General features: G+C 47.3%; 1 protein-coding gene across 2 annotated transcripts in view; it reads left to right on the forward strand.

Annotated features, from left to right (window-relative positions):
• Positions 1 to 1,111: 1,111 nt before the first annotated feature.
• The window catches only part of SUSD4 (sushi domain containing 4), a gene marked incomplete at its 5' end in the record, with an annotated part of 132,157 nt that continues 106,242 nt past the window's right edge, over positions 1,112 to 27,026 (forward strand). For both annotated transcript variants that reach the window (XM_084253805.1, XM_084253806.1), the window contains one exon: positions 1,112 to 1,256. In XM_084253805.1, coding sequence (XP_084109931.1) covers positions 1,112 to 1,256 — 145 coding nt within the window. The remainder of the gene's footprint in view (positions 1,257 to 27,026) is intronic.

Consider the following 27,026-nt stretch of genomic DNA (forward strand, 5'->3'; position numbering starts at 1 on the left):
CCGGGACCCGCGACCCGGCGCGCGTGGTGCGCCTCGCGCCCCGGCAGGTGCAGGCGCGCGGACTTCCCATTGGTCGCGGCGGCGGCGGCGGGCGCCTGCCCCTCCCCCTCCCCTCCCCCTCCCCGTCCCCGCCAGGCCCCCCCTCGGCCGAGGCGCCGGCTCGGTCGGCGGAAGCGCGTGCCCGCGCGCCCCCGCCCTGCCCCGGGCCGCCCCCCTCTTTCCGCGCCGCCGCCGCGCGCGCCCGCGAACGCAGGTAGCGGGGGCGCGGGCGCCGCTCGGGGGCGCGCGGGCCGAGCTGCTGTCCTCCGCCGCCCCCCGCACCGTCCGCTCCCGGGGCCCGGGGAGGGAGAGCGCGCGCGGGGAGCGGGGCCGGCGCCGCCGCCGCGAGGCTTCTGTGTCGCCGGCTCGCGCAGCGGCGGCGGCAGAGGCCGCGCACAGATGCGGGCGAGGCCGGCGGGGGGAGCAGGCGGAGGCGGGAGGCAGCTGCCCGCAGGAGACCCGCAGGTAAGACCGCGAGCCCCGGGAGGGGCTCTCCATGCCGGGGGGGGGGGGCGCGCAGGCCGGGGCCGGGAGGTGGAGCTCGGCTCTGCTCGCCAGGGGGGGAATTTTTTGACAGCGCAAAGAGATCTCATCGGGGACTGGGCAGTAGGACCCATCCGATCCGGGGAAAGACAGAGAAGTAGCTGGGGGATCGGTGTCACATTGTGGGGTTCCTGAGAGTGACATGGACAGGCCCAGGGAAAAGTGCGCTCATCGGCCTGGAGAAGCTGAAGGCTTGGACTTTCCCGTGATGGCAGCAGCCCCGGATCCGGGCGCGGGCGCAGAGCCGCGGTGCGCTAACCCCCCGCTCCCGCCCCTCCCCCACGCGCCCGCGCAGCACCCCGGGCGGCTGCCGCTCCGCGCCCGCGGGGTAGGGGCGAGCGGGGGGGGGGGGTCTCGCCCGGGGAGGGGGCGGGGGCCGGAATGGAGACGGAGCGGGGGAAGCCGAGGCTCCCGGTCTCGGGGCGAGGGAGGGGAGCGTGGGCCCCCAGCCCCCTGGCAGCCCGGGGTATTGTCGTGCTCCCTCCTGGTTGCAGACTCTGGCAAGCCGGATGCCCTCTGTGGATGAAAGATGTATCATGGAATGAACCCGAGCAATGGAGATGGATTTTTAGAGCAGCAACAGCAGCAGCAGCCTCAGTCCCCCCAGAGACTCTTGGCGGTGATCCTGTGGTTTCAGCTGGCGCTGTGCTTTGGCCCTGCACAGCTCACGGGCGGTGAGTGACCCCGCTGTGGCGGGGGGGTGGGGGGGTGGGGTGGGGGGGGGACCCGGGAAGGCCGGGCGGGCCAGCCTGGCTGGTAGGCGAGCCCTGCCACTCCCCCCATACAGTCAGACTTCCGTGCTGCTAAAACTACCTTTCCCCAACACCCCTGGAGTTCCCAGAAAATTCCTCTGTGGAACCCGCACACATTCACACACCCACGTTCTGTCTGGAGCTTCCCACCAGCCTCCCAGCCTGACTTCCCGAAAGGAAAGACAATAAAGCCTTGTCCATTATTCTCACTCTGGCCAAGAGTGATTTTTTTTTTTTTAAGTGTTGTATTTGTGATTAAGGTGTGTTTGTGGACCTTTGACCCTTGTCTGTGCCCTCAGCAGAGGGGTCTGGTTTCGGCCTCTGAATGTAGGCAAGAATTGTGAATAGGTAGGATCTGAAAATAGCACCAAACAGGCAGGTTTATCTGAAAGTTAACTTTGTTAGGGAAGCGGTGTGTGCAGGCATGTCTGTGCGTGTGGGGGCGGGGACGCGATTCAGAGGTTTTCCTTCAGGGGTGTTTTGGAGGATGGCTTGACTTATGAGATCTGGTTTTTAGGGGGAATAAAGTCAAGTACTTTTCTATGACGCAGAAGTTAGCTGAACTAAAATGGATAGCCTCAGTCTTCACAGGCTATCTGTAACATGGCGGGGGGGTCCCATCTTTTGCTTTTGGTAGAGGAAGACAGATGGATCCTGCCTGAATTGCCCAACCTGAAAGTCTGTCTTCTCTGTTCATTGCTGTCCATTTCCAATTTTCTGTGAACACTTGCAGATGTGGGCATATTACAAGGACAGAGTCCTGTTTTCAGAGCTCAAATACTTTAAACATATAAATGAATGATAACTGGTGGAAAAACAGGTACCAATGGTTACAAATACACCATCTAGTGTTTTTAAATGTTGCTGTTTCAGAGAATTTGAGGCTAAGATAGAAAAAAAGGGAGGGAAAATCAGCAAAAGTGAGGGAGGGGAATAACAAGTTGGTCTTTCATACAGCATTATGCTAACTCAGGTCTTGCATTTAGAGCTCTGGAAAATACTTGGTATATAAAAGCACTTTCTGTGATGTGCATGTCTGTTAGAATTAGTAAACAGGTGGGTATCTGTGATTTTGTTTGTTTTTTTAAAGAGGGATAACTTTTTTGGTCCTCTTATTTTTATAAGAAATAAGAAACATTTCAAAGATGTCTCAGTGGCGTTTCCTCTTCAAAAACGACAAGGTCAAAAGGGATGCCAGGCCAGCACCAGCGTGGCCTCTCTGTGCCCCGGTGGCAGCCTCTGTCTGGCCCTGGCCTCTATCTGCTTCCTGGGGAGTGGAAATAATGGACGGCAACACGGAGCAGGGCTGGCTCCCATCCTTTCCTCTTTCTTCTCTTGCCTCCAGATCTAGCTCTCATTCCCTCAGACCAGGTCCATGTGATTTTCCATCCTCTCTGTGGCTCTCTTCCCTGTGGATGACAGATTAATCGGATTCATCTGCGTATGTCTTGACTGTTGTTATTGGCAGTGTGCGGTCTTGGCACAGCCCAGATTTGAAGGCTGTGTACACTTGGTTCTGCCGTGGTGTTTACAGAGCATCCTCCTCAAAGATGTCAGAGCTCAGTGCACAGCACAGCCCCCTCGGTGTCACATTAGTCAGCCTTGCAGTTGTACAGCGTTTCTTCGTTCCTCTCTTTCAAGAGGAGAAGACACCAAATAAAAAGATCCGGAGCCTTCAAGAAGAGGGTGAGGGTGAGGGTTTCCTGTTTCTGCTTGGTTTCAGAGCTGCTTCTAGGCATCAGATGCTGCAAAAGGCTCACCATCAACTTGTTTCCTCTTTGCCTCCTTTGGGTTGAGAGTGTGATTTCTGGAAGAATGTTTACCATCTCAGAATTCTCCTGTGGAGAAACAGTTTGGGTGGAGCAGAGTGGAGGGGGATGTTCTATGGAGTTCACTCTACAGAAATTTCTTTCTTAGGAAAGAAACATACACAGAGGCTCCAGGATGGTTATGAAATTCACCTTAATTCTAGACCTATGTTTCTAAAACTTTAATGTACCTACAAATCACCTGGGGTCTTTCTACAAGGCAGATTCTGTTCATTTGGTCTGAGGCAGGGCATCACTATCTGCATTTCCCACAAGTTCCCCAATGAAGCAGTTGCTGCTGTTGCTAGGACCACACTTTGATGAGTAATGCTTTGGACTGAGGCATTCCTTAAAATAAGTTGGTTCTGACTCCTGACTCTCTCTGTTATCACTCTCAATTACCATATGCAAATGGCCCATGAGAGAGCAGAAGGCTGACCCACTGTAGGTGACACATAGAGCAGAAAATCAGCTCTCAGATAGCACTTCCCTGCCTTTTTATCCACAAAAAGGAGCATATTTAATAGACATTGTCCTGAAATGAGAATTTTCATTTTTGATTGCTTTCAATGGAAATGGAGCACCACGAGAGCAGGATAGAATAGTCTCAGCTAGGAGAAAAAAGAGTGTGCCCAATACAGGTATTACTGAAAAAGCTTGAACTTGAAAGGGTGAAACTGAGAAAATGATCATCAAAGAAATGAAGAAAAGGGGGGCATGAACTCCATCAACAACAAAATGTTTTGTCCCAGAAAGCCAGGCATTCAGGTCAGTTCTTCTGAGTGTGCTACGGTGACTTTTAGGTGTCTCTTGCCATGTTGTCTTTTGTAAGTTAGGGGGAAAGGTCCTCATTTGGGGCCACTGAGACCAAATATCCTGAGTGGACTAGCACCAGGTGTATAGGGAGGCCCAGGACCCCACTGTTCCCAGAATCTGCATGGAGGAAAACTTCAGCTGCTCCTCTGCTCCATCCCACTCCCCAGAAGGCTCCTGGAGAGGTCCCTGGAAGCTTAGAGGAAGAGACCTAAGACTTTGTAAGTGGGTCCTTGAAGGTGAAGTCATTAGCACATCCTGTGTTATTGGACCACATACTTAGCTCTTGGTAGCTTTGGGGCCTTAGGTCTTAAAAAATCTTAGTTTCCTTCTCCGTAAATAAGGTTGATGCCACCTTACTGGGTCGGTGTGAGAGATGTCAATCAAGAAAGCACTCAGCAAACATAGGTTTTTAGTAGTGAGAGGGGCCAAGTCAAATGCCATAATCTTCCAGGTCTTTTTCTTTTTCGTTCAGTGACTACTGAGTGCCTATACCTAGCCTGCATAATGTTATTTTTTCCTAGAAGAACCCTTCCTTACTCTCTGTCTTTTAACCAATCAACAATTTTTTTTTTTTAAGGCTTAACTTAAAATGACATGATGTCTTTCATATTTCCCCTGTCTCTTATCACTCCCCTGGTGTGGAGTCTACCTGGTGCCCTAGTCCTGTCTCATCTGCTAAGCCTTGAGCCCACTGCAGGCAAGAACCTTGACTTTATTTTCATGTCCCACAGAACCTGACACCCAGTAGATGTTCAGCTAGTGTTGGTTGATGGCAAGTTACTGCCACACCATTTAGAAAATAATTACCACTGGTGAGTTACCAAAGTGCAAGGGCTTTATGGCAGTGGAGGCCATATCCATTGGAAGTGGTCTTGGAGGTTGGAGGAGAAATCAGGAAACATCCTAAGAAGAGGTGACATTAAAGCTGGGATCTGAGGCGGGGAGTGGTTAGAGCACTTCAGAGGGCGAGACGCCTGTGCAGAGGCGTGAAGGTGATTCATGGTTGAATTGTTCAGGGAGCAGAGCACAGCTAAGTTAATCTAGAACATAGTATACCTAGAGGGAAGCAGCAGGGCAGCAGGGTAAATACTGAAACCCTAATACACGGGCCCTTGGACATCCCAGTAAGGATTCTGAAAGTCACCCAGCAGGTGGTGTGGAATCTACTAAAAGGGTTTAGAGTGGGAACAGGATAAGGTCTGAGCTGTGTGACTTGCGATTTTTCCCTTTGGATTGTAAATGGGAGACCAGGTATTTCCTATCACCCTTCTATTGACATCATTGTTTTGTTGATGGGAAGTGCCATTTGTTTATAAGCATGACACAGTGGATATTTTAATTTCTTGAGGCAAAGCACTGGAGAGGCAGAGGGTCCCATAAATAGTACACAGGACACATTTTTTTTTTTTTTGCTACCATCATCATCTGGCTAAGTGAGAGTAACCTACTTGCTCTCTCAGTTTCATTATCTGTGAAATGGGGACAATATTTGGGTCATCTGCCTCCCATGGTTGTGGTGAGAGTCAGGTGCCTTAACAGAAGGAAGTATCATTACTCTTAGAGATAACATCATCACTAACGAGTTGTGAGTGGCTGGTTATATCTGCAAAGACCTTCCTTTGTTCTGAAACCTAACAGATGTATCATCCTACCAGGGCACAGGCCAGAGCAGATGCGTGCTGTGGAAATCACTAGGTATTTGCTGATCCTTGTTCCCAGGAGTCCCAGAGAACTCAATGTCACAGTGTGGTATGACGGGTCCTGCAGTGGAGATTTATCCCCGGGACTCTGAGGAAGGGTGAGGAGCAGAGGAAGACTAACCAAAGAAGATGACATGAGCAAAGTCTTGATCAATTAAAGAAATTTCCAGGAAGAGGTGTTGAGAGGTGCTCCCCACCCTTCCACCCCCCGAGAGAGGATAGCGTACACAGACACTCAGGATGAGAAAGAATATGAACTGAAGACAAGAAATAGCTCAAGGCAGTCTTAAGGAAGGACACAGAGAGAGAGGAGACAAGAAGAGGCGGGAAAGGCAGATTGGATCCACATGCCCAGCTGGCTACAATGCTTAGGAATTTGAACATTATGTTGCAGTCAGCCTCAAAGATACACAAAATATATACAAAATATACAAGATATACAAAATATATCTTCAGGAGCATGGCATGATCTGTTCTTTGATTCAGAGAAGAATTTTTTTCACAATATGGAAGTCAGAGGAGAGATTGGGCTTTATTCGGGATTTATTGTATATCTACCAGAGACTAGGTGGAGGATACAGTGGGGAACAGAATAAAGCCCTATCCTTGGAGAACTGTATTATTGTGGAGACCAGTTAAGAAACTCCTACACTGGCCCCAAGGCATGTGACGAGGGCTTTAGCTATTGAGGAATAAATGCACATAAGAGACATGAAGAAGCAGAGTTAACTGAGGCCAGACAGCTGGCTGGATGTGGGGATGGAGGAAGAGGAAGATCATTCACTGGTCATTTGGAGAGAAGCTAATGAGTTCATTTTGGATCAGGAGGCTTGCATTGCCTGCAGGTCGTGCATTTGGGTACCATCTGTACATCAGCAGTTGAAAACACGGCTTGGCACATGGGAGAGAGATGAGAGCTGAAGATCTGTGTGTCATCTGCATGGTGAGGTTGTGGGACTGCAGAGAGCCTGGGCTTCCCCAGAAGAGCCTGTAGAGTGAACACAGAAGAAGTTTGATAATAAAACCCAGGAAAAATCTACATTTACTTCAAAAGAACAGATGCCAGTAAGGAGAGTGAGGAGTATACTGATAAAATCAGTATTGGCAGTAATAGTGATAAGAACAACAACTATCAACAACCTGATTCTGGCTGTTGATGATCACATCTGATTTGGGACAGGTGGGTTGTTTTTAGGCTGGTGTTAAAGTTCTTTGAGTTCTGGATGCCCATACCAACCGCAAGAAAGGAGAGCAGGACCAGGCGATGGGGAGGGTGGAGAATCTGCGTAGAGATGTTTGAAGCTGGGCTGCAGAAGAATCAGAATATTTTCAGCCTTCACTGGGAAAACAAAGCTAATCTCAGAACAAGGTTTGACAGTGTCACTAGGGGACCATGGGCAGCTTTGAGTGTTTCTCCTCCCAGGGATGTTGAGCAGAGGGGACCTTGCATGTGAGGGCACTGATGGTAACTGGGGGGCTCCCTCCCTGCTGACACCCATTCCCCCGCCCTGCGCTGGGTTTTTTTATGTGCCCAGTGCTTTGGATGCACGTCCTTCCTACATGAGTCTATTGGCAGCCTGTCCTCCATCCTTCAAAGACGCAGTCTTCTAAAGTTGTCAGTTAATCTTCAAAGGTACAATTGTCAGAGTGATCCCTCTGCCACCCCCACCCCCTGTGACCAGCTCTGTCACCTCTGAAGCAAGTCATTTAACCTCTGCATGCTTTGGTTTCTTCATCTGTAAATCAGGGGCAATAAAACTTGTTCCTCTACTCTTCACAGGGGGTGGGATGTGCGAGTATGGAGGAGGCAGGGTCAGAAGACAAGAATACAAAGCGGTTATGATTGCTTGTCTGGAAGGAGACCTCTCTACGGCGCCTAGGGCCATTTCTGCCGTTTGCCTCTCTGCATCCGAAGGGAGGAGAAGGGTTGTTCTGCACAGCATGTAAACGCCTCCCCACATGTGGGTCCTGACCCCCATGAAAGCTCATTTTGTGTGGACATGATGCCAGGCAGCTGGAGGAGCTCTTTTGCTGCAAAGTGGGATGAGACAGTCTGTGCTGGGTCCCTGCTGCTGGCGTGTTCAGTGAATAGTCGCGTCTGGGGATGGAGAAGGTCCTTGTGCCGTTGAGAGGAACTTCTCAATAGCTGTTGGCTCAAGCCCAGTCGGCCCCTTTTGTGTGCTCACATAGGCCTCTGGGGGAAAAGAAGCTAAACATGTGAGGCAGGCAAGTGATTGATTATAGGTGCTTCAAGCAGCCCAGGAGGGAGGCAATGGCTCAATGTGTCCCTCTCTGTCCCCCCTTAGCCTGTTTGGTGTTTCTGTGTCTGGAAGCATCTGGGCACAGTGGACCAGCAACTTCAGGCTCAGGTAGGATGGTGGATGTATCAGAGGTTGCTTTTACGTGGGGAGAATCACTGAGTGCTTGATCTGAGTAGATGTCTCTTCTTGGCCCAGCCGCACACTCTAATTCTTGATACCCTGTTTCTTTAAAGCTTTTCTGGTGGGATACTACTTTGGGGTGCTTGTGTGCTAGAGATCTTGGGATTGCTGCTCCTTTTTGGGAAGGCCTAGAAATCCTCTGTGGACATTCCAGCCTTAGTGGCCTCCAGGAAAGCAGCCTGTTAGCTGGCCAAGGGCTTCTGGCTGCAGCCTCTTCATGGGTCCTGACTGTCCTCAGCCCTTTGCCACAAGTGGGCTCCTGGAATTCCAGGGTCTGATTTGGGGAAGGATTCTGTAAAGTATGACCTGATCAGCAGGCTTTGAATTAAGAGAAGAGAGTCTTGCATGGTTTTATGAGAAATAGCACAGCATTCATCCCCTTGAGAGTGGCTTTGCTGAAAATCTGCCTCTGCAGTTTTCATTTACATGGTAATGAGCACGCAGAGCTTTGGCCCTTTGTCATTTCCAGATGAAGGAAGACCCAGTTCTTTGGGGGCTCCCCAAACACACAGAGTATCTAAAAATGGGAGCGAACCTGTCCTGTCTCCGTAGCAGGTGCGGCTTGCCTCATGGGGCACTGCAGCCGTGCTCAGGGGTGGGCTCTTTCGTTTCTTGTTGCTGTTGTGAAAATCGTTCTTTCTCTGTTTTCTCCATGTGGTGTAATTACCAGGGGCTTAAATCAAAACCAGAGCCTGTTACTGGTCCCTGCCTCCGCTTTGCAACATGGTTTGTGTGCGTCTCACCTCCTGCGTGCCTCGGTCTCTAATACTTGGCATTCTCTGTAGTACCTGCTGTGCTGATGTTGTTGCTAAACTGGGTCATGTTTTCAGTGACACAGCACAAGCTAACGCACAGGAATGCAAGAGGGTGTACCAGGCCCGTTTTCCTTGGACCTCCCATTTACTTTTAACTCTTTTTTCAGTACCATTCCTGGGTTAAGGTACACACACAAGCTGCTCTCATAAAGCTGAAGAGCAAGGTGGCCACGTGTTTGTTACCAGTTACAAGTTCCAGAAGAAAGGGGATACACTCAGGGTGGTCCATTGACCCGGGAAGACAAGGGGGGAGCGAAATCCAAACTGGACCCATAGCGTGCTTTGTTCCTCCAGCTGGCCGGGACTCCCTCCTGCCCCTTCCTAGCCTCACCGCCTTCCCGTCCCTTCCGAAACAGCTTTCACCACTGCGCCTTCTCTTCCATGGTGCTGGGCTTCCCTGGCTCTGAGACTTTTGTTCTCAGCTCTCAGAGCGTTAGAATCATGGATTGTTGTCCTAGGGAGGCCCATGGCAGTGGTCTGGTCTGGGGCATCACATAGAGGCCCTTGGCTCCTCCACAAGATTGCCCTGGAAAGAATGGGGTTGAGGGGTCTTGCTGAGCAAAGCATGCAGGCCCCCCCCCCCCCCCCGCTTCCATGCGAGTGGCACTTGCTTTATATTCTGTGCCTTCTCTTAACACTCTTCACCAACCTATTAAAAGACTGCTCCCAGTCAGCCCCCTCACTCTAGAGGGTGAAAATGAAATTCCCCCTCATACACATGGCACTTCACTGTAGTCACTACGAACAGGGTGCTGGAGATGGCCACTCGGGATTGAGGCCCAGGTCCATTCCTTAGTTGTCTTACATGTGGGGCAAACTACTTAATTTGTATCTGCCTCAGGGTCCTCATCTGAGAAATGGGAATACTAATACAAATGACATTGAACTGCATGAGGGTTAATGAGGTAAATATATGGAAAACACACAGGATGTGCTTGACATGTGGTGAGATTTCAATTGGTGTGGACAGTCCATCTCATGCTCCTCGTTATTTTCATTTCTTGTAGTTTAGTTAGCAAAACTCCTGAAGGCTGGGGTCTACAACTGAGCATCTTTTATCTTTCCCCTGATCATGCCCTGCATTTTCTGCATATTCATTTAACATGTGTCTGCTGACTTGTGGACATTCAAAGGGCTGAGAGAGCAACGCCTAATGTCAGCCCTCCAGCACTAGATTAGTTTCCTCGGGGGCCCCAGGCTCTCCCCTCCTTGATCTCTCAAAGCACAGCACATGTGTTTAGTCTCAACCCCATATGCAAAGCCCAGTCAGAGGGTTAAAGGGCTCTGTGGCCAGGTTCAAAAGCCACAGCCTGCTGCCATATGAATAAAAGATATTGCTGAGTAGAACGTTTTATTATTTCTAAACCTTTTCCCCTCTTACTGCTGACATCCGGGTCAGGTAGCAACATCAGCTGCAGTGATTGGCGGGAAGGATAGTATTAGGCTTGGCCTCTGGTTTTGCTTGAGTGACATCCCCTCACATGTCTGATTTTCTGCTTGTTCTGATCAAATGGGGGTTCAAAGGTGGCTCTGAACGCCTAAGGGTCAGAAAGTGAGGTGGTCTTTCCAGTCTCTGCCTTCATCTGTTCTTACATTTACTCAGTGGGAATTTATTAGGCACTTATAATGTGCAAGGGCTGTATTAAGTACTAACACTAGAAATAGGATTAAGATATAGCCCAGCCCTCAAGGACCTTGAGTTGGTGCCTTGATACTGTTATGGATTCATGTGGGTGGCTCTAGTGAAAAACCACAGACTGGGAGATTTCAACAACAGACCTTTATTTTCTTACAGTTCTGAAGGCTGGAAAGCTGAGGTCAGCTGCAGGCAGGGCTGGTTTATTGTTAGAGGGTCTCTTCTCAAATTTATCTTTTGGGGAATAAGTTCTTCTCTCCTAGCCATGTCCTCACATGACCTTTCCTTGATTTGTCTGTGTGGAGAGAAAGAGAGGAAGAAGCAGGTTTCCCTTCTTATAAGGATATGTGTCCTATGCAATCAGGATGCCACCTTTATGACCTCACTTAATCTCCATTACCTCCTTATAGCCCCTTTGTCAAGATACAATCTACATTGGGGGTTAGGGCTTCGATATTTGAATTTTCAGTACATGATCCAGTAGGCACCAAAAGAAGACATTTTAATTTTGATGAAACAATATTATAAGGACCCTGAGTTCTTACCCTAGCTCGGGGAGATCAGGGAAGGCTTCCAGGAGGAGAGGATACCAGAACTGAGTTTTGAAGAAGAGTGGCAATTAGGTGATGAAGGGGAGGAAGATATAGGGTAAACAAAGGTGTAGCCCCCCAAACCTGCATGTGTGTTGGGGAGTGGGATAGGGAGTAGGTTTACAGACTATTCATTTACCTATTCATGCACTTTATTAAGTCACTCACCAAACATTTCCTGAGGTTTTCTCTATTCAGACTACATGCGGTCGCTGATGGTGGGGTCCAGAGATGACCCAGAAGCTCAAATTTGTAGAGTTCCTAAATTATAGGGCTACAATGTTCACTCTAACCTAATCAACCTACTGCTGGACACCCCCATTATTCAATTACAGCTGCTGGGCACTCAAAAATCAATTATGAGGGACTCCCCAGGCCACCCAGGGGCCCACCCCTGGTTTAGGTCAGGTAAATATTGAATTATTATGTAGAGTTAGCCTGTGGAGAAGTGACAGGTTAATATCTACAGTAACAGGAGGCTCTCTCCAATTGTATTTTTAAGTCATTTCAAAATTATCTTTTGGGGAGTAAGTTCTTCTCTCCTATTTAATATATTTTCTTTCTTCCAGCCCCCCCCCCAACCTTCTTCTGATATTTTAAGTGGAAACAAATGGAGCATCTGCATGATTCATGGACTTAGGTTTGGTTCTGATGCCATTTCAGGGTATCTGTGTTATAAGATCCATGGCCTGTGTCCTTAAGGGCCTTGCCGGGATCAGCTGAGAAGGTAGCAGCCAAGTCAACTGAGCGCTAATGCTCTTGCTCACCCCCTCTGCTTACCACATCCTAGGGGTGCTTAGTCTTATGCCTGGGGGCTGCTTCAGGAGGTCTGTGCACCATCCCCCACTGCACCTCTGGACTTGTAGGAAGACTTGTGTGTGCATTTCTCTAAAGGGGGCCTGTAGCTTTCAATAGATTCCAGGTCATTACCTGGAAAGGGTAAAAAATCCCAAGCTCAGAACAAACTGCTATACACGGTACACATCACCTGCAGCTAATTCTAGGCAGAGATCAGGCAGAGGAGGGAACCATTTTCGAGGGACTGGGAAATGATTTTTCCGATTTATGATTGCCTTTCTCTTGAAGATTTGAGATTTAATTGTCTATGGGCTGGGCTTAAAGATGTGCTGGGGAATAAGTGCTGGAGCAGGACAGGCGGATGGGGTGCTGATGAATCCACTGGACTGGCAGCCTTGGGAGAGCTGCCCGAATTTAGCCTTCATCCACCCTGGCAGTCGCAAACACTCTGCCATTTAGAAAAACGCTGCTATTAAGCAGTTTCTCTATAAATATCAAAAGATAGATATACATGGAAGAGGTGAGTTGATCATTTGCTCAACAAATGTTCATTGAGCCTTTATTAGGTGCAAGGCACTAGGCCAGACGAGCAGGGAGCATCAGAGATGAATGATAGGCAGGCCCCCAAAGCTTGGGTTGTTATACAAAATTATGTGTGGAAAATATTCATCCTGATTTTCCCCCCCGAAAATGTGGGCAGAATGAGAAATATTCCAATAAACAGGCAAAAGCGATGCTTTTGTCTCAGTTATCTCTGCAATTCAGCATGTTGTTATGACATATTGAAGCATTATAGACTTTATAACTGTGATTATGCTACTGTTTCCAGTGTTAGAAATGGATGTTTTAGTTGCATATGAAAAAAGTGGTTTCTCTTTTTTTGCTTCTGTTTTATTTTTCCATTATGAATATTAAAAACATAATCAATGTCCCTGTTGTTCAGATTTGTGATCCATCCAGTCGGGGCTTTGGCTTTGGATTATGAGAGCTGATGGGCCTTCTAGAGACTTGTCCTGGTTACTGGTGCAGAAGCCAAGGCCCAGAGAGGAGAGAGTTGCTGGTTTCACAGCTGGTTAGTGGAGGAGTTGCTACTAGAACCCTGGAATCTTCTCTCTGGTGGGGCTTTCCTATTACATCACTTGTTGTTTTCCAGACAACAGGGGGTTCATAACAACAGAACCCCCATGGCGGGGAGGGAGTTGGTTAAGTGTGATGATATGTGGAAAAGCGCTTACAACAGGACTGGTCCAGAACACAGGTCAGTCAATACTACCATTATTGCTGCCGTTATTCCTGTGAACCCTGTTCTCCATAAATTCATTTAAATGCTTCCTATGTCCATTCTCATCTTTGCCCCTTTGTCTAAGGTAGTGCATTTCATATCCTTGTGAGCCACTAAGTACTTCTTTTATTTTCCCTCCAACACATTTATAGCTATATGGGGCACTGAGATAAGCCTGCACTTTTTTTTGTAGAATTCGAATATGCTGTTGTCCTTCAGACTTCACTTCCCTGAGAAGGTAGCTTGCCCCCTTGACTGCTCAAGTGCTCGAGTGTCCTTGACTACTCCTGTGCCTGAGTGTCCCTCTGCTGGGCTGGCCCCTTAATCCCTCTTGGATTGTGCCGAGGGGCCTATGGGCTGGCCCAGGACCAGAGTGTCAGGCTCCTTTCTGATGACTTCCAGAACATTGTTGGCAGTTCTCTTTGTGTTTCCGGCATTGCCCTGGGTGACTCTTTTTTCCCAGGGAATAGAGACCCAGACTCCAGGCTCTCGGTACCTTTGCTGGAACACAGATGGCTGGGAACACTGTGTTTCATGACCACTGTGTAGTGTGAATAGTTTCCTGAGCCAGACTTGCTCACACTGAAACCCAGGAGAAGACATACCGAGGAGCCCTTCGCACTGAGAACCTCACACTCACAAGCAAACGCTGAGGTTTTAGTAAGCCTGGCTATGGCGAAATCATTAAAGCCAGCACAAAGCAAATCTGCAGTGAAGCAATTAGCGATTTATGTGGGAACAGTAATTCAGCACTTAACAAAATAATAAAAAAAAAGTAGACACATGCTTAAGACCTTGTAACTAAGAACTGGAAGTTTGAAATCTTTTCTCTTAGAAAGTATGTGTTAGCAAGAATGGCTGACTCAGTATAGCAGACGTTGAATATTTAGATGCCTTAAAATGCTTGTCTTTGATAAGAAATCACTATGTTATAAAAGTATCTTACTTTGGTTATTTTATATATGTATTCAAGTTTGAATTACTTGATACTTACTGTGTAAAGGGCATTATCTTAGAGTCACATTCTGCATTCTGCAGAGTAACCCCTAAGGCAGGTCTTCTGCCCCTGGGAGTTGAGATGTATTTAGTTGGATGTATTTAGTTGTCACCTGTAATTGTGACAAAAGAATGTGCTAAGCCAAGAGAGAGATGTGGGGTCCCAGAGCAGGAAGAATGGCTTCTGACTTGTTTGAAGAGGGAAGGATTTGTTAGAGATCACATTTGAGTTGGGTCTTGAAAGGCATGGACAACTCTGACAGAAGGGAATGGAGAACAGAGGGTTTGAGAGCATGATTGGGTATCTCAGTGGGCAAGCATGAAGTGTGTTCACTGCCTGCTGGGGACTCACTTTGGCCTGAGCTGAGAGCCTGTTTTGGAGACATACAGGCAGTAGGGCTGGAAATAAATAGCATTTATAATATGAGTGGGTATCACTTACTTGCTTCATGCTGGCCACTTTTCCATTCATTTCGTCTGATGAGTTTGGCTCCTTTTTCATCTTTATTTTTCAGACAAAACACAGCAGCGAGAGGCTAGAGGACAGGCCCAAGGTCCTAGAGCTGGAATTGGTGGGGCTGGGGTTGCCCTCTGTTTCCGATCCCAGAGTCCTTCTTGCCTACCGCCTCTGGCCTAGGACACTCAGCCGTGGGGGCCTGGGATGTCAGACTAAGGATGAATTTGCCTGCTTTTCCTCTTTAGAAGCTCTTTCCTCAGTACCCCTTGGACCACAGACTAAAGGTGGTTAAGCCCAAAGTCTTAAAAGAAAGGCATTCACAAGTAGGAAAAATAATTTCCTAATCTCTTGAAAACTGTTTCCTTTCTAAGAATCTTTCAGGAGGCTCCCAGGAGCCTCTGAGTTCCTCAGAAGAGCAGCTTGTTTGAAGCAAACTTTAGGGCCCTGGTTCTCAGCTAGGGCCATTTTGCCTCTCAGGGCACATTTGGGAATGTCAAGGGACATTTGTGGTTGTCATGACTATGGGGCAGGGTGGAGGGTGTGTGCTGCTGCTCTGATGCTCAACACCTTACAACATAGGAGAGCCCCCTACAACAAAGAGCTCTCCAGCCCCAAATGTCCTTGGCTTGAGAAACCCTGCTCTAGGGTGATTGGTCTGTCCTTAATTGGGGGTGGGGTAGATTAGAGGGGAGTCCAGGCAGGGAGGCAGGTGACCAGGAGGAGGTGTTCCAAGTTGGGGGTGCTGAGAACCCAGAGGAGGTGCTGGCAGCAGGAATGGGTGGAATGAGAAAGCCTGGGAAGGCATTTCAAAGGTTGAATTCAAAAGAATAGAGAAGAAGACCAAGAAAGAAATTATAGCCAGAGGTTTCTAGTGTGGGTGTCAGAGAGAAGAGTGGAATCATTAACTGTAATGGAGATGTCAGGGAGAAAAGCTTATTTTAGAAAGATGAGTTTGGTCTTAAGATATTTAAATTTTGACATGCAGGTAAGAATTGCCCAGCAGGCATTTGAGAATGAGGACAGCAAGAGAGTAGTTGGGGTTATGAAGGCAGACTTGCGAGTCTTTTCATGGGAAGCAGTAATTACAATCAGCGTTCAGTGGTTTCGGGAGAAGAGGAGGAATAGGGGCTCTGTGATTGGTGCCTCTGCGGGCTGGGGCACAGGGAGAGTCAGGAGGCCTGGATGTGAATCCCAGCTCCTTCTCTTAATAGGCGCATGATCTTGGACATGGCCTTGAACCTCTGTTTGCCTCTTTGTCCTCATAGGAGACCAAGGGAATGTTCATATTGGTGGATGGGGAGTAAGGATTGTGCAGTGTCACTGATCCAGGACAAGCGCTTAGGGAGCAGCTGGCTGCCCTGTGACACTGCGGAGGTGCAGGGGACAGATGAGAACTAGCAACAGCCCCCCATATTAAGAGCTCCTTGGTGACTTTGGAGACAGCATTTTCATGATCAGTTTGTGGTTTTGTGCATATCCCTTCAACCCGAGCTAGCCTCACTGACACCCTTTGCTTATTTATATATGTATTGCGGTGGGTGATGGGAGTTGTATATATGTGGCTTATCATCCCCTCCACTCCTGCCCCTTCTCTTCAGTAAGAGAAAATATAGAGAAGTATAGAGAACAGAAAGAGCAGATGAACAGCTAAGAAGTTATATACAAGTGGTAAGAGACAGCAGAAGATGTCGTGATCATTTCTGCAGAATCTGTTTTTCTTCTAACCCCCAAACTCCTAGTCTCAAACATAAGAAATAGTGCTAAATGTTCTAAACACTAGAAAATTGTCCAGACGGACTCTAAGAAGCAAACCTGCTTTCCGGGAGTACATGTTGAACTTGTGCTTTGTTGTGGGGCTTGATGGAAAGATAGTGCGCCCAGCCTCCACTGGGACGTGTCCATCCTGCTTAGATGAGGGTTGTGGGGCCTGAGGAACATGGGATGTGGCTGGAGTTTTTCTGGTGTTGAGGTTTGAATCTCATGGGATAGTACTAAGCTCACACTGATAAGGAAAGCAGACCTTGTCCTTGGTGGCCCTTCAAGGATGCACTTTTCCCAGGGATAAAGAGTTCTTGAGCAATCCCTCCTGCGTGTTAAGTGCTGACTAGTTCTTCCCTTACCTGGAAATAAGCAGGCCAATTTTATTCTCAAGAAAGGAAGCCCCCAAAAAGTGTGGTATCAGCACCACCTTCCCCTATTAAGAATGCCAGGCAGTGGGATCCTTGGACTGTCATGAAATTTATTTTTCAGATCCTCACTTGGGAAACTGGGTACCATTTCCACCCCTACTCTGACCTCTGGCAGCAACACTTTAATTACCTGGATCTTGCTTATTTCTTATGTCATGTATATTGAATGCATCAAGTATGCCCATCTCTTTGAAACATTATGAGAATGATTTTTGCTGTTGAATATTAAGACCTCCAAATGCCCCTTCTTCCATTTGGTTAGGTGGCCAGTGTGTCCATGAGTATTTATTGAGTAGCTACCATTCTTGAAGCCTAAGCGTAGATAATTGTCCAAAGGGTTGTAACTCATGTTTCATTTGAACTGTTCTTAGGAGTCTGGCTGTTTAGTGAAATATGAGGTTCTCTTAAAGCATGGTGTGCTCTTTGGTTTAGTTTTATTTTCTGAAGATGGGGAACCTGTGATTGGAGGAGGCTAAATAGAACTCTACATTATACCTTGGCGTTGGGCTATGTTTCTTTCTGTTAGTGGAAATAAAACTAGAGGAGTGGAGAAGGAGGGAGAGAAGATAAGTGGAAAGAGACACCATCTGTGGTTCTTATGGTTCTTACAGCAATCACACAGGGGTACCAAGGTCAAAAAGGAAAACCATGGATAATTGTACCCTTTACCTTTATTAAAATTGCCATGTGCATGTATGTGCACATATATATGTGTTCATAATTGACATTTTAAAGAAAATAAGCAAAATCAGGAAAATAAATGTCACTCTGATCCTCTCTTAAAAATGTGATTTATGGGGCCTCCCTGGTGGTGCAGCAGTTGAGCGCTGGGCTGTGAAGGTGCCCACAGCCTCTGCAGCACCAGTTTAATCCCTGGCCGCCAGCGAGGGTCCCACATGGCGCACAGACCTCTCCTGAAGTGCCCGCTGCTCCCCTCAGCAGTGTATTTCGTCAGTCTGCCTGTTCTGTTCCCCGCTCCGGCTTTGGTGAATTCTCTCACCCTCCGCGCTTCTGACTGTACCCAGTGCTTGTATAAATAAATAAACAAATAAATAAATAAATAAATCTTAAAAAAAAAGAAAAGCGATTTATGTGTCTTTTCTCTGTGTACACATCCCTCCCCATGGCACTATCTGCATTACTTTGTAGCTTGTTTTGCTACTTAGTAACATGTTATCTTTTATACTCTTAAATATCAATCTGTTATAACATTTTTAGCTGACTGTATATTATTCCATTTTCTGCATAGCCTATAACTTTCGTTAGTTTTTGTGCTGCACATACAGTGATCAGCAAAATATAGAGACAGTTTGTCCAGCAGGGGAGACAAACATTTTGATCATTACAAAGATGAATGTGTAGGGCCTCCCCTGGTGGCGCAGTGGTTGAGTGCTGGGCTGTGAAGCTGCCCACAGCCTCTGCAGCGCAGGTTCGATCCCTAGCCACTAGTGAGGGTCCCACATGGCATGCAGGCCTCTTCTGCCGAGCCCCCTGCTTCCCTCAGCAGTGTATTTCATCACTGTGCCTGTTCCGTTCCCCACTCTGGCTCTGGTGAATCTTCTCACCCTCCCACGCTTCTGACTTTACCCAGTGTTTGTATAAATAAATAAATAAATCTTAAAAAAAAAACAACACTGATTATATTAAAAAAAGAAAACAAAAACAAAACAAAACAAACAAAGATGAATGTGTAATGACAAGCTGTGAAAAGTGAGGTGAAGAACACTTGGTCTTGAAAGTGCTCATAAGGGGGAAGAAGAGAATCTGACTTAGTCTAGGTTGCAGGGGTGTGTTCAAAGAACGCTTTCCTGGGAAAGTTGGCTTTGAGTGGAGACTAGAGGGAATCACTACATGCATGAAGCTCATAGAGAGAGTGTGTTCCTGGTAGAGGGAAGAGCCTGTGCAGAGATCTTGTATCAGGAGGCAGCACAGAATGTTCAAGAACCTGAGAAAAGGCCAGTGTGGATAGAGAGAGGAGAACCTCAGGTCTTTAGTCTTTCTTGGCCATTTTGTATTTACTGGTTTGAATTGTTCGTTCATGTTCTTTATCAATTTCCCTGTTGACTTTTCTTTTTCTTAATTCATTTGTAAAAAGGCTTCACATATATATTACATATCATTTTTAACATATATGTATATATATTTCACATATACTACAGTCATCATTCTTGCAATTTCTGTTTGCCTTGTGTTTGGTAGTTCAGTCTCATTTATTACAAATTTGCAAACCTCATTTTCTTTTAAGCACTGAATTTCTAGTGACATGTTTAACACTCCCTTTTTTATAGAAGTATAATTGACATACAACATTGTTTTAGCTTCAGGTGCACAACATAGTGATTCCATATTTGTATCCATTGCAGAATGCTCACCATAATGTCTGCTTACCATCTTTTCTTAGCAGTTTTCAGTTTGCAACACAGTCACATTTACTATCATCCCTGCGTTATACATTGCATCTCTAAGACTTCTTTTTTTTATAACTGGAAATTTGTACCTCTTTCCATTTGTGCCCCTTCCCGCTTGACTTTTAATTGCATTTATGATAGTTCTGTTGACTGTTTTTTTTCTCTGTGATTTCTGCTATTTGATGTTACCTAGAAAGTTCTTTCCAAGTCTAGGGTTATTCAAATAACTACCTATACTTTCTATATTTTATCTGTTATATTTAAACCTTTCATCAATCTGGAAACTCATTTATGTATATTCAGAAAAATGGGATATAGTTTATTTTCATCTGTTAGCCCGTTGTATGGTACCATATGATTTACCAAGCAGCCCCTTCTTTTCCTGCTGCTTGGAAATACCACCTTCATAATATACTAAAATCATTTAAATAGTTGGTTCTGTCTCTGGCCCTTATATTATAGTCCATTGATTTGATGTCTTTCCTGTGCTATTACCACACTATTTTACTACTTGTACCCTTTAAAATCTGATAGAGCAAATCCCCACTCATTACTCTTCTTTTTCAAAATGTTCTTGTTCTTCCAGATACATTTTAGAATCATTTTGCTAATTTGCAGATTAATTTTGGGACAAGTGGCATCTATTCAATACCAGTCTTCTCAGAAAAATGGCAAATCTCTCCAGTATCTTAAATATCCCTTAGGATAATTGGATAGGACAATTCTAAAGGCAACATCAACCCCTAAGATATTGCTGTGTCATCTGGAAACTATCACTGACCTGGAGAAATTGACTGAGATGAAACCTGAACCAGTAACAAAACACTGAGGGCCCTCTGCTGGGCTCCTCTGTCCTGTGTGTTCCATGTCACTACCTGTCCTCCTGGTCATGATCTAAGGTGCACTTGGGCAGCCACACCTCAGCCTTGTGTATGAAACACTAAATGAGCCAAGAGCTGTTGACCTTTTGAGACTTATTTGTGATGTGCATCCTCTTCAGTGCTTTCCAGGTTAGCTCATTTGCTCTTGATGTGACCATCAAATTGTGATCATTAGCCTCTGTTTTATAATGGACACTGACAACTGCCATAACTTGGTCAAGAGAGTGAGGGGTAGTGATGGACAAGTAGGAGGCTGAGATGGGTTTGGACCCAGGCCTCTCTGAATGCAAAGTTTCACCTCTTTCCTCTAGACCAAGATGTTTGTGCCCCTCCCTCGGACTGAGAGCCACCTCCTCACTGGTCATTGACTGGAAAGAAGGGAGTTGGGAGCCCCCATCTGGTGTGGCTGCTCACAGAGCTGTTGTCATGGTTGGGACCCAGGGGAGCCAGCCCAGTTGTCCCTCTGTGTACAAACAAGACCTGCACCTGCAAACATTTGGGACCTGTCAGTGGATTGGGGGACCACCAGCACACCTGCCTGGGGTGTTCTCCGTAGGGCGCCACCTCCTTGCCTCCACTTAGCCAGCATAGCTGGAAGGTGCTCCCGGTGGGGGCATGGTGGGACCCTCGCAGGCTCTGCTGGCGGCACCTGCCTCGCATGGAGCCTGGGCCGGTGAGATGCAGCTCAGCTTTGCTATTTTTAAGCTGTCCGCTCTGCTCCTGTGGAGGCTGCCCACGTTGGATGCTGAATCATGATCCAGCTTGCTAATTGCAGCAGTGCCCGTGGCCTGCCAAGTACCCAGACGGGCATCTGGCTCTGCGTTTTGGCTTCCTGTGATGTAGTGGGAACCCAGCAGCATAAGGAAAACCTCCAGAGAGGGTCGCCAGGTAGGCTCTGTGGATAACTTAGGATTTTACACATTTATAACAACAACGCTTCCCCAAAGAACAACAGATCATTACAGGTTCTGCTTCAAGATGAGGACTTTGTATATCAAACGTGCCTATTTCAGTGATCAAAGTTGCTGTTGTACCCTTCTTAGAACACAGCTCCTGCATGCTAGGCAGATTAAAAGACTATGTGTAACACACGGAAGATCAGACGGGTGAGGTCAGGTATGTCTTTTGCTAGAAGTCAGTTTTATCTGTGTGCTTATTATATTTCTGAAACAATGGAGATTTAAGAAAACTTTCTACAGGGAGTTTGGCTGCTTTTTGACATACTCTCTGCTGGTCTGGGCCTATTTACCCAGGTTCTCTCTCTCTCCCAAACTACCTCGTGGGTTCACAGGACTAAAGGGGTCCACACTTCATGCTCTTTATCTCTTGGCTGGAACCCCTTAGAAACCCAGCTCCCCAGCTGTCAAAGATGGCTGAGTATTCTGGTCTTTTGGTTAGTGAGGATTTAAAGGACTAAAAATGCTGATGGCTTTTCCTTGGAGGGTGGCGTGTCTACCTCAAAGCCTTCTCTGCAGTGGGAGTCTTCCTGCCTCATGTCTGACAGAAATGACTGTGGTTTTCAACCACAGCTGTAGCCTGCGTGCTCGTCCCGCTCCACACTCCAAGTGGAGGCAGCAGGGGGTCGGGCCATGCCTTTGTGGCTGCTCAGATGCCCATCTCTTCCCATCGCCCCTCTGCAGCACTGACAAGCCCATGGGTCTTCCGAGCTTGAAGTGCCTGAATTCCTGTCAGCTCCAGACGGCAGGACCAGTTTCGTGGGCACTGCGCTGACTTGGGAATAGGAGTGATAGACACACATGTGGCTCCCCTGGCTCCCAGACAAACAGGGTGTGTGACTTCCTGGCACTGTTCTTGTTTTGCTCCGGCATTGGGCCCAGCACTAAAGCCGCTGTCACCGACAGTGTGTTCTCCCAGGATCTGGCCATGTGCACATTCCCTTCAGGGAATGTGACTTGGGCTAGATGATTGCTGGCCTTCATTACCTGCAGTTCTTCCGAGCCCACTGAGGAAAGGAAGACAACTTTAAGGAGATAAAGGGTTCTGTCTTGTTGCTCTGTCAGAGCAAGGCTGGTGGATGAGAGGCCCTTTCCTTCCAACTTAGCAAATAAGTGTTGACTTCCCTCAGGACAGTGCTGGCAATAGTGATGGGCAGACCTTGGGGTCGGCTAGTTCTGTGTGGGGGCTGAGATCTTCCCAAGCTTCCTTGGGCTCTTGGGCATACAGTTCATAGGACTTGTTAAGTCAGCTCAATCCCAGTGTGTAGAAATCACTGGGGAGCTTCTGTGAAGGCAGATTCCTTGTCCTCACTTCCCAGCAACTCTGAGAAGGTGGATCTGGGTGGAGCGTGGTAATTTATATATTTAAGAATTACCATGAGGTTCTGTGAGGGTCTAGGTTTGATGACTCTGCTCTAGTGGTCCCTCAGTCCCATACAAGATCTCAGAGGACTTGATGTTCTGGAAGGAAGGTGGCTGTAGCAGCACCAGATCCTGAGATGCCTTTGGGGGCATGGCAGACTGAACGGGAGCTGGTGTGGTGGGAGGTCTGGGGTTCCTCTGTTCCATCCCCCAACTTCCCTCCTGGCTGCACTGCAGTAGACAAATGGGTTCCACATCTCTCTCAAATAAAAACCCTTCCTGATCCTGGCCCTGCCCTGATGTTCTCTTCCCTCCACAGTGAGCTTCTAGAGAGAAGTGTCCATATTTAGTCTCTTTCCTCACTTCCAACTCACTGTTCGACCCACAACAATATGGTTTCCACCCCCTCCACTCCACTGAAATTATCCTGGTAAATGTCACCATCGCCACCCAGTCTTGCCTTTTCTCATCTTTCTTGAGCTTTGCAGCACTTGACTGCTTTTTCCTGAAGCTCTCTCTACCCATGACTGTGAGGACATTGGTCTGCTGTGTCCCCAGAGTTCTGTCTTGGTCTTCTTGTCTTATACCACATAGTCTGTCCAAGCAAGCTCATTTACCCCATGACTCCAACACCAACCTCAAACTGGGTCTGTTTTTTCACTCAGGTGTTTTTCCTGACAGTGGGGTACCACTGCCCACTGGGCACTTCTTTGTGAGGTCTCCAAGCAGACCTCAACTTGTCCAAAGTGGAATTATATTCTTCTCTCAAGTCCCATCTCTCTGAGTTCCCCCACTTTGGTCAATGGCAGTGTTATCTGCCTCGTCTTCTGTTCAGAGGCCCTGCATCTTCATGTCCAGTCTGTGCTGGAAGCGCCTCAAGTGCCTTGAGGATCGTACCCCCTCCCCGTGTCTGCTGACCTTATTCCACTCCCTTCTTGTTTTTTTTTTAAAGATTTATTTATGTATGCATACAAGAGCTGGGGTACAGGCCAGAGATGTGGGGGGTGAGAGGATTCACCAGAGACAGAGTGGGGAACAGAACAGGCAGACTGACTGAAATACACTGCTGAGGGGAACAGCGGGTGAGACAGGAGAGGTCTGCTTCGCCATGTGTGTTGCTTCTTGGCCAGCTGGGGATCAAATTCTTGCTGCAGAGGCTGCGGATTGCTTCATAATGCGGTGCTTAACCCCTTGCACCATCAGGCAGGCCCTCCACTCTCTTCTTGTTCCTGGGATGTTGGAGAAGCTTCCTCATTGATCCTCTGTCTCCAGCATTGCACCTCCCAGCCCACCCTCCCTAACACTAACAGGCTTATTCTGAAACACATGTTTGATTACACCATGTTCTGCTCCAGTCCTTTGCTGGCCCCCTGCAGTAGAAGATAAGTCCTGCCACACAGCCCCGAAACCCTCTGCAGTCTGCTCCTTGCATCCTTCTCCCTGGGCCTCAGTTGCCACCATGCTCCCCACTTCTCTGAGCTGTGCTAATTGACATGTTCCCTGGGTACTCTGTAGCCCTGATGGATCTGATGACGAAGCAGAGAGCCTGAAGATTCCTTTGAAAGCAGCCTCACTCCCCGTGATCCCTTTTCTCATTTTCAACCTGCTGATTTGGTGTTTTCAAGGAGATGGACTACCTTAGTCAATAGTTAATTCATTTGTCCCATTTTTGAATGAAGATACAGGTCCAGGTACATACCAGTGTGTTCAACAGGATCTAAATCTTTTGTCCACATTGCTTTTGCAATCAAACAAAGAAGCCTAAATTTTTACATTGACCGTGTAGATCTGTCCTGAATAAATGTACTATTTCCATTCACCTTTTTAAGGAAACAAAAAATAGTTCAAGCATTCCCTAGGAGTCCAGGGAGCTTGGGTGGAACAGCTACTAGTCCTGCTTGAGAGGGAGGCTCTGCCCAGAGGGCTGGGTGACCTCCGATAGGGCAGGCTCTCAAGGGGCTCCTGGTAGCCTTTTTTAAGGAATTTGGTGTGCTTTGGCCTCATTTTCTCATTCTGAGCCTCCTTTGTTTTGGCCTCTGCTTATGCAAAAAGCAACAGCCCTGCCTCTTGAGGACAAAAGCAACTCTTGAGTGATGACCCTGTAAACTGATCGTCTAGCAGGTGACCTACAAAGTTGACATAGTCTAGGGAGGCAAAGAGTATGTCCTGACAATTCTGTGCACAGCTCACAGGAGCAAGCGGTGGCCCTGGGCTTCCAGGCTTTGGTGTCCTAATTAGCATCTGAGCAGATGGCTTCCTTGGGTGGTGTTAAGGTTGCAATAGAGCTTCTGCTATTAACACCCAGTCGTAGCGAGAGCTTCCATCTCCTCCTGCCCCCATTTTCAGTAGTTCATTAATTGGATCCTTATATTTGTCCCTCACACCTCAAGCTAAATTTAGACCTTTAAGGTTTTGCCTGCTCAGCAGTCTGGGGGAAGGCTCTGTGAAATGTCATTGTGCGTCCATACATTTTACTAATGTTTGAACACAGGAAAGCATGGTGACTGAGGTGGAGAAGTCTGCTTTCATGGAGTACAGTCTTGATGGAAGATGGACAGTAAAACAAGTGCATACCATGGAAGCAGAAAAAGGACTTTCAAGGCTGCATGCTGACTGCCATCTGGAGCATGCGCTGGCAGGGAGCAGGGCTGGATGAGGTAGACCTGGCAGAAGGCTAGTGGAGGTGCCTTTCCTGTCATCTTAACCGCACACCCACCAGGTTCCAAGCTCTTCAAGGGGATGCGAGTTGTGCAGCAAAGGGAATCACACCATCACCGAATAATCTGAGACCACTCCAGCGTGCCTGATAGTGTGGGAAGAGGTAGAGAGATAGGCTAACTTTAGATTCAGAGTCAGAAGAGCTGGAGTCCAAGTTCACCTGGACATAAACTGTGTCAAGTCCTTACAGATCTGTCTCTGTCTCTCCTTCTGTCCTAATCATCTATAGCTATAAAGGGACAATGAGATGATATTATGTGGAAGTACTAAGAAAAAAGTTATTGAATATAAGAATGGTTGTGGTGGCTATCACCTTTATTATTGCTAGTTTCCAACCTTGCCCTCCAACAGTTCTCTTTCTGGGTGAGATAATTATAGCAGAACCTCAGTAAGACTCATGGCCAACTCAGTTTTTTATAGACCTACTTTAGCAACATCACTTACATTCAGACATCACTGGCCTTATTACTGATGATTCTAATCTGTTGCTAATGCTTTGAATAGATTCCAACTTTTCTTTTCTTGAAAACAAGTTTACTGCCTTGAGTAGCTGAACGTACCTTCTAAAACCATTTTTAACTAAATCTTTTGCAAAGTCAGACTAAAGTGCTCCCATATACTCACCAAAATGCTACTGTATATATTGAAGCCGATTCATAGAAGTCTATTGTAGGTCCGTTGACCAAAGTTCTCAGCTGTCAGATTCTGCAAAGCAGGAATAGTGGTAAGAAGAGAAACTGCCCTCTGGCAGAGGTCAGACATCAGAAACAGCAGTCCCTCTCTGGCCTCTGGGTCCTGCCTCTCACAAGCAGCTGCTTTTCCTGCTTCTTGCAGTTCACAGGCTCCCTTCATTTTTCTAAACAGTTTGCTCATACTGGGATTTTTTTATTTCTTAGATTATTCTTTAGGACGCACCTATTGATTTCTTTCTTTCTTTCTTTTTTTTGTGGGACCCTCGCCGGTGGCCGGGGAATGAACAGGCGCTGCAGAGGCTGCGGGTAGCCTCGCAGCCCTGCGCTCAATCGCTGTGTCACCAGGGGAGGCCCTTTTGATTTCTTTATATGGAATGTGAGGACATTCTTATTTCTTATTTCTCTCAAGACAGTTGTCTCCTAATTTTTGTTTACTTTTTAAAGACTTTGCAAGTCCTGTTCAGCAAGGAGCCAGAAAGTAACCCAAGAGAGCATTTCCTTTTTTAAAAAAGAACTTTTTGTTTTTCCAGGTGTTTTGTTAGCAGCTGTCCTATTTGCTTTCTCTGTTTTGTTTTATTTGCAGTATTTTCTGTGTCACGTCTTCCCTAAGGCTCCAAAGAATTCTCAGTCTTTCCTGATAGTGTTTTCTGTGTGGTTAAAAGTGACTGGTGATCTAGTGACCCCATTTTTCTCCTGGAGCTGTCCTTCCTGAGCTCCCCCACCCCCCCCAGCCACCATCCCCATTTAAACTGTCTGTTCTCTAGGTTTGTCCCTCACATCTCAAACTAAAATAACTTTTATCTGCTCTCCTGTGTTGGATTTCCTGCTTTCTGATTTGTTCCTTCCCATTTCTTGGCTCATCCCCCTGATTTTGAAGAGGGCAAATCCTTTAGTAACTTCCTGAATAACAGAGTTCAAGAGGTAATTTTTTAAAAAGATTTATGTATGTTATGCATACAAGAACTGGGGTACAGGCCAGAGCTGCGGGGGGTGGTGAGAGGATTCACCAGAGACAAAGTGGGGAACAGAACAGGTGGATTGATTGAAATACACTGAGGGGAGCAGCAGGTGCAACAGGAGAGGTCTGCTATGCCATATGGGGCACTTCCCTGGCTGGGAATCGAACTCATGCTGCAGTGGCTGCGGG

The sequence above is a fragment of the Talpa europaea genome, assembly GCF_964194135.1.
Source record: "Talpa europaea genome assembly, chromosome: 14".
NCBI classification, from domain to species: domain Eukaryota; kingdom Metazoa; phylum Chordata; class Mammalia; order Eulipotyphla; family Talpidae; genus Talpa; species Talpa europaea.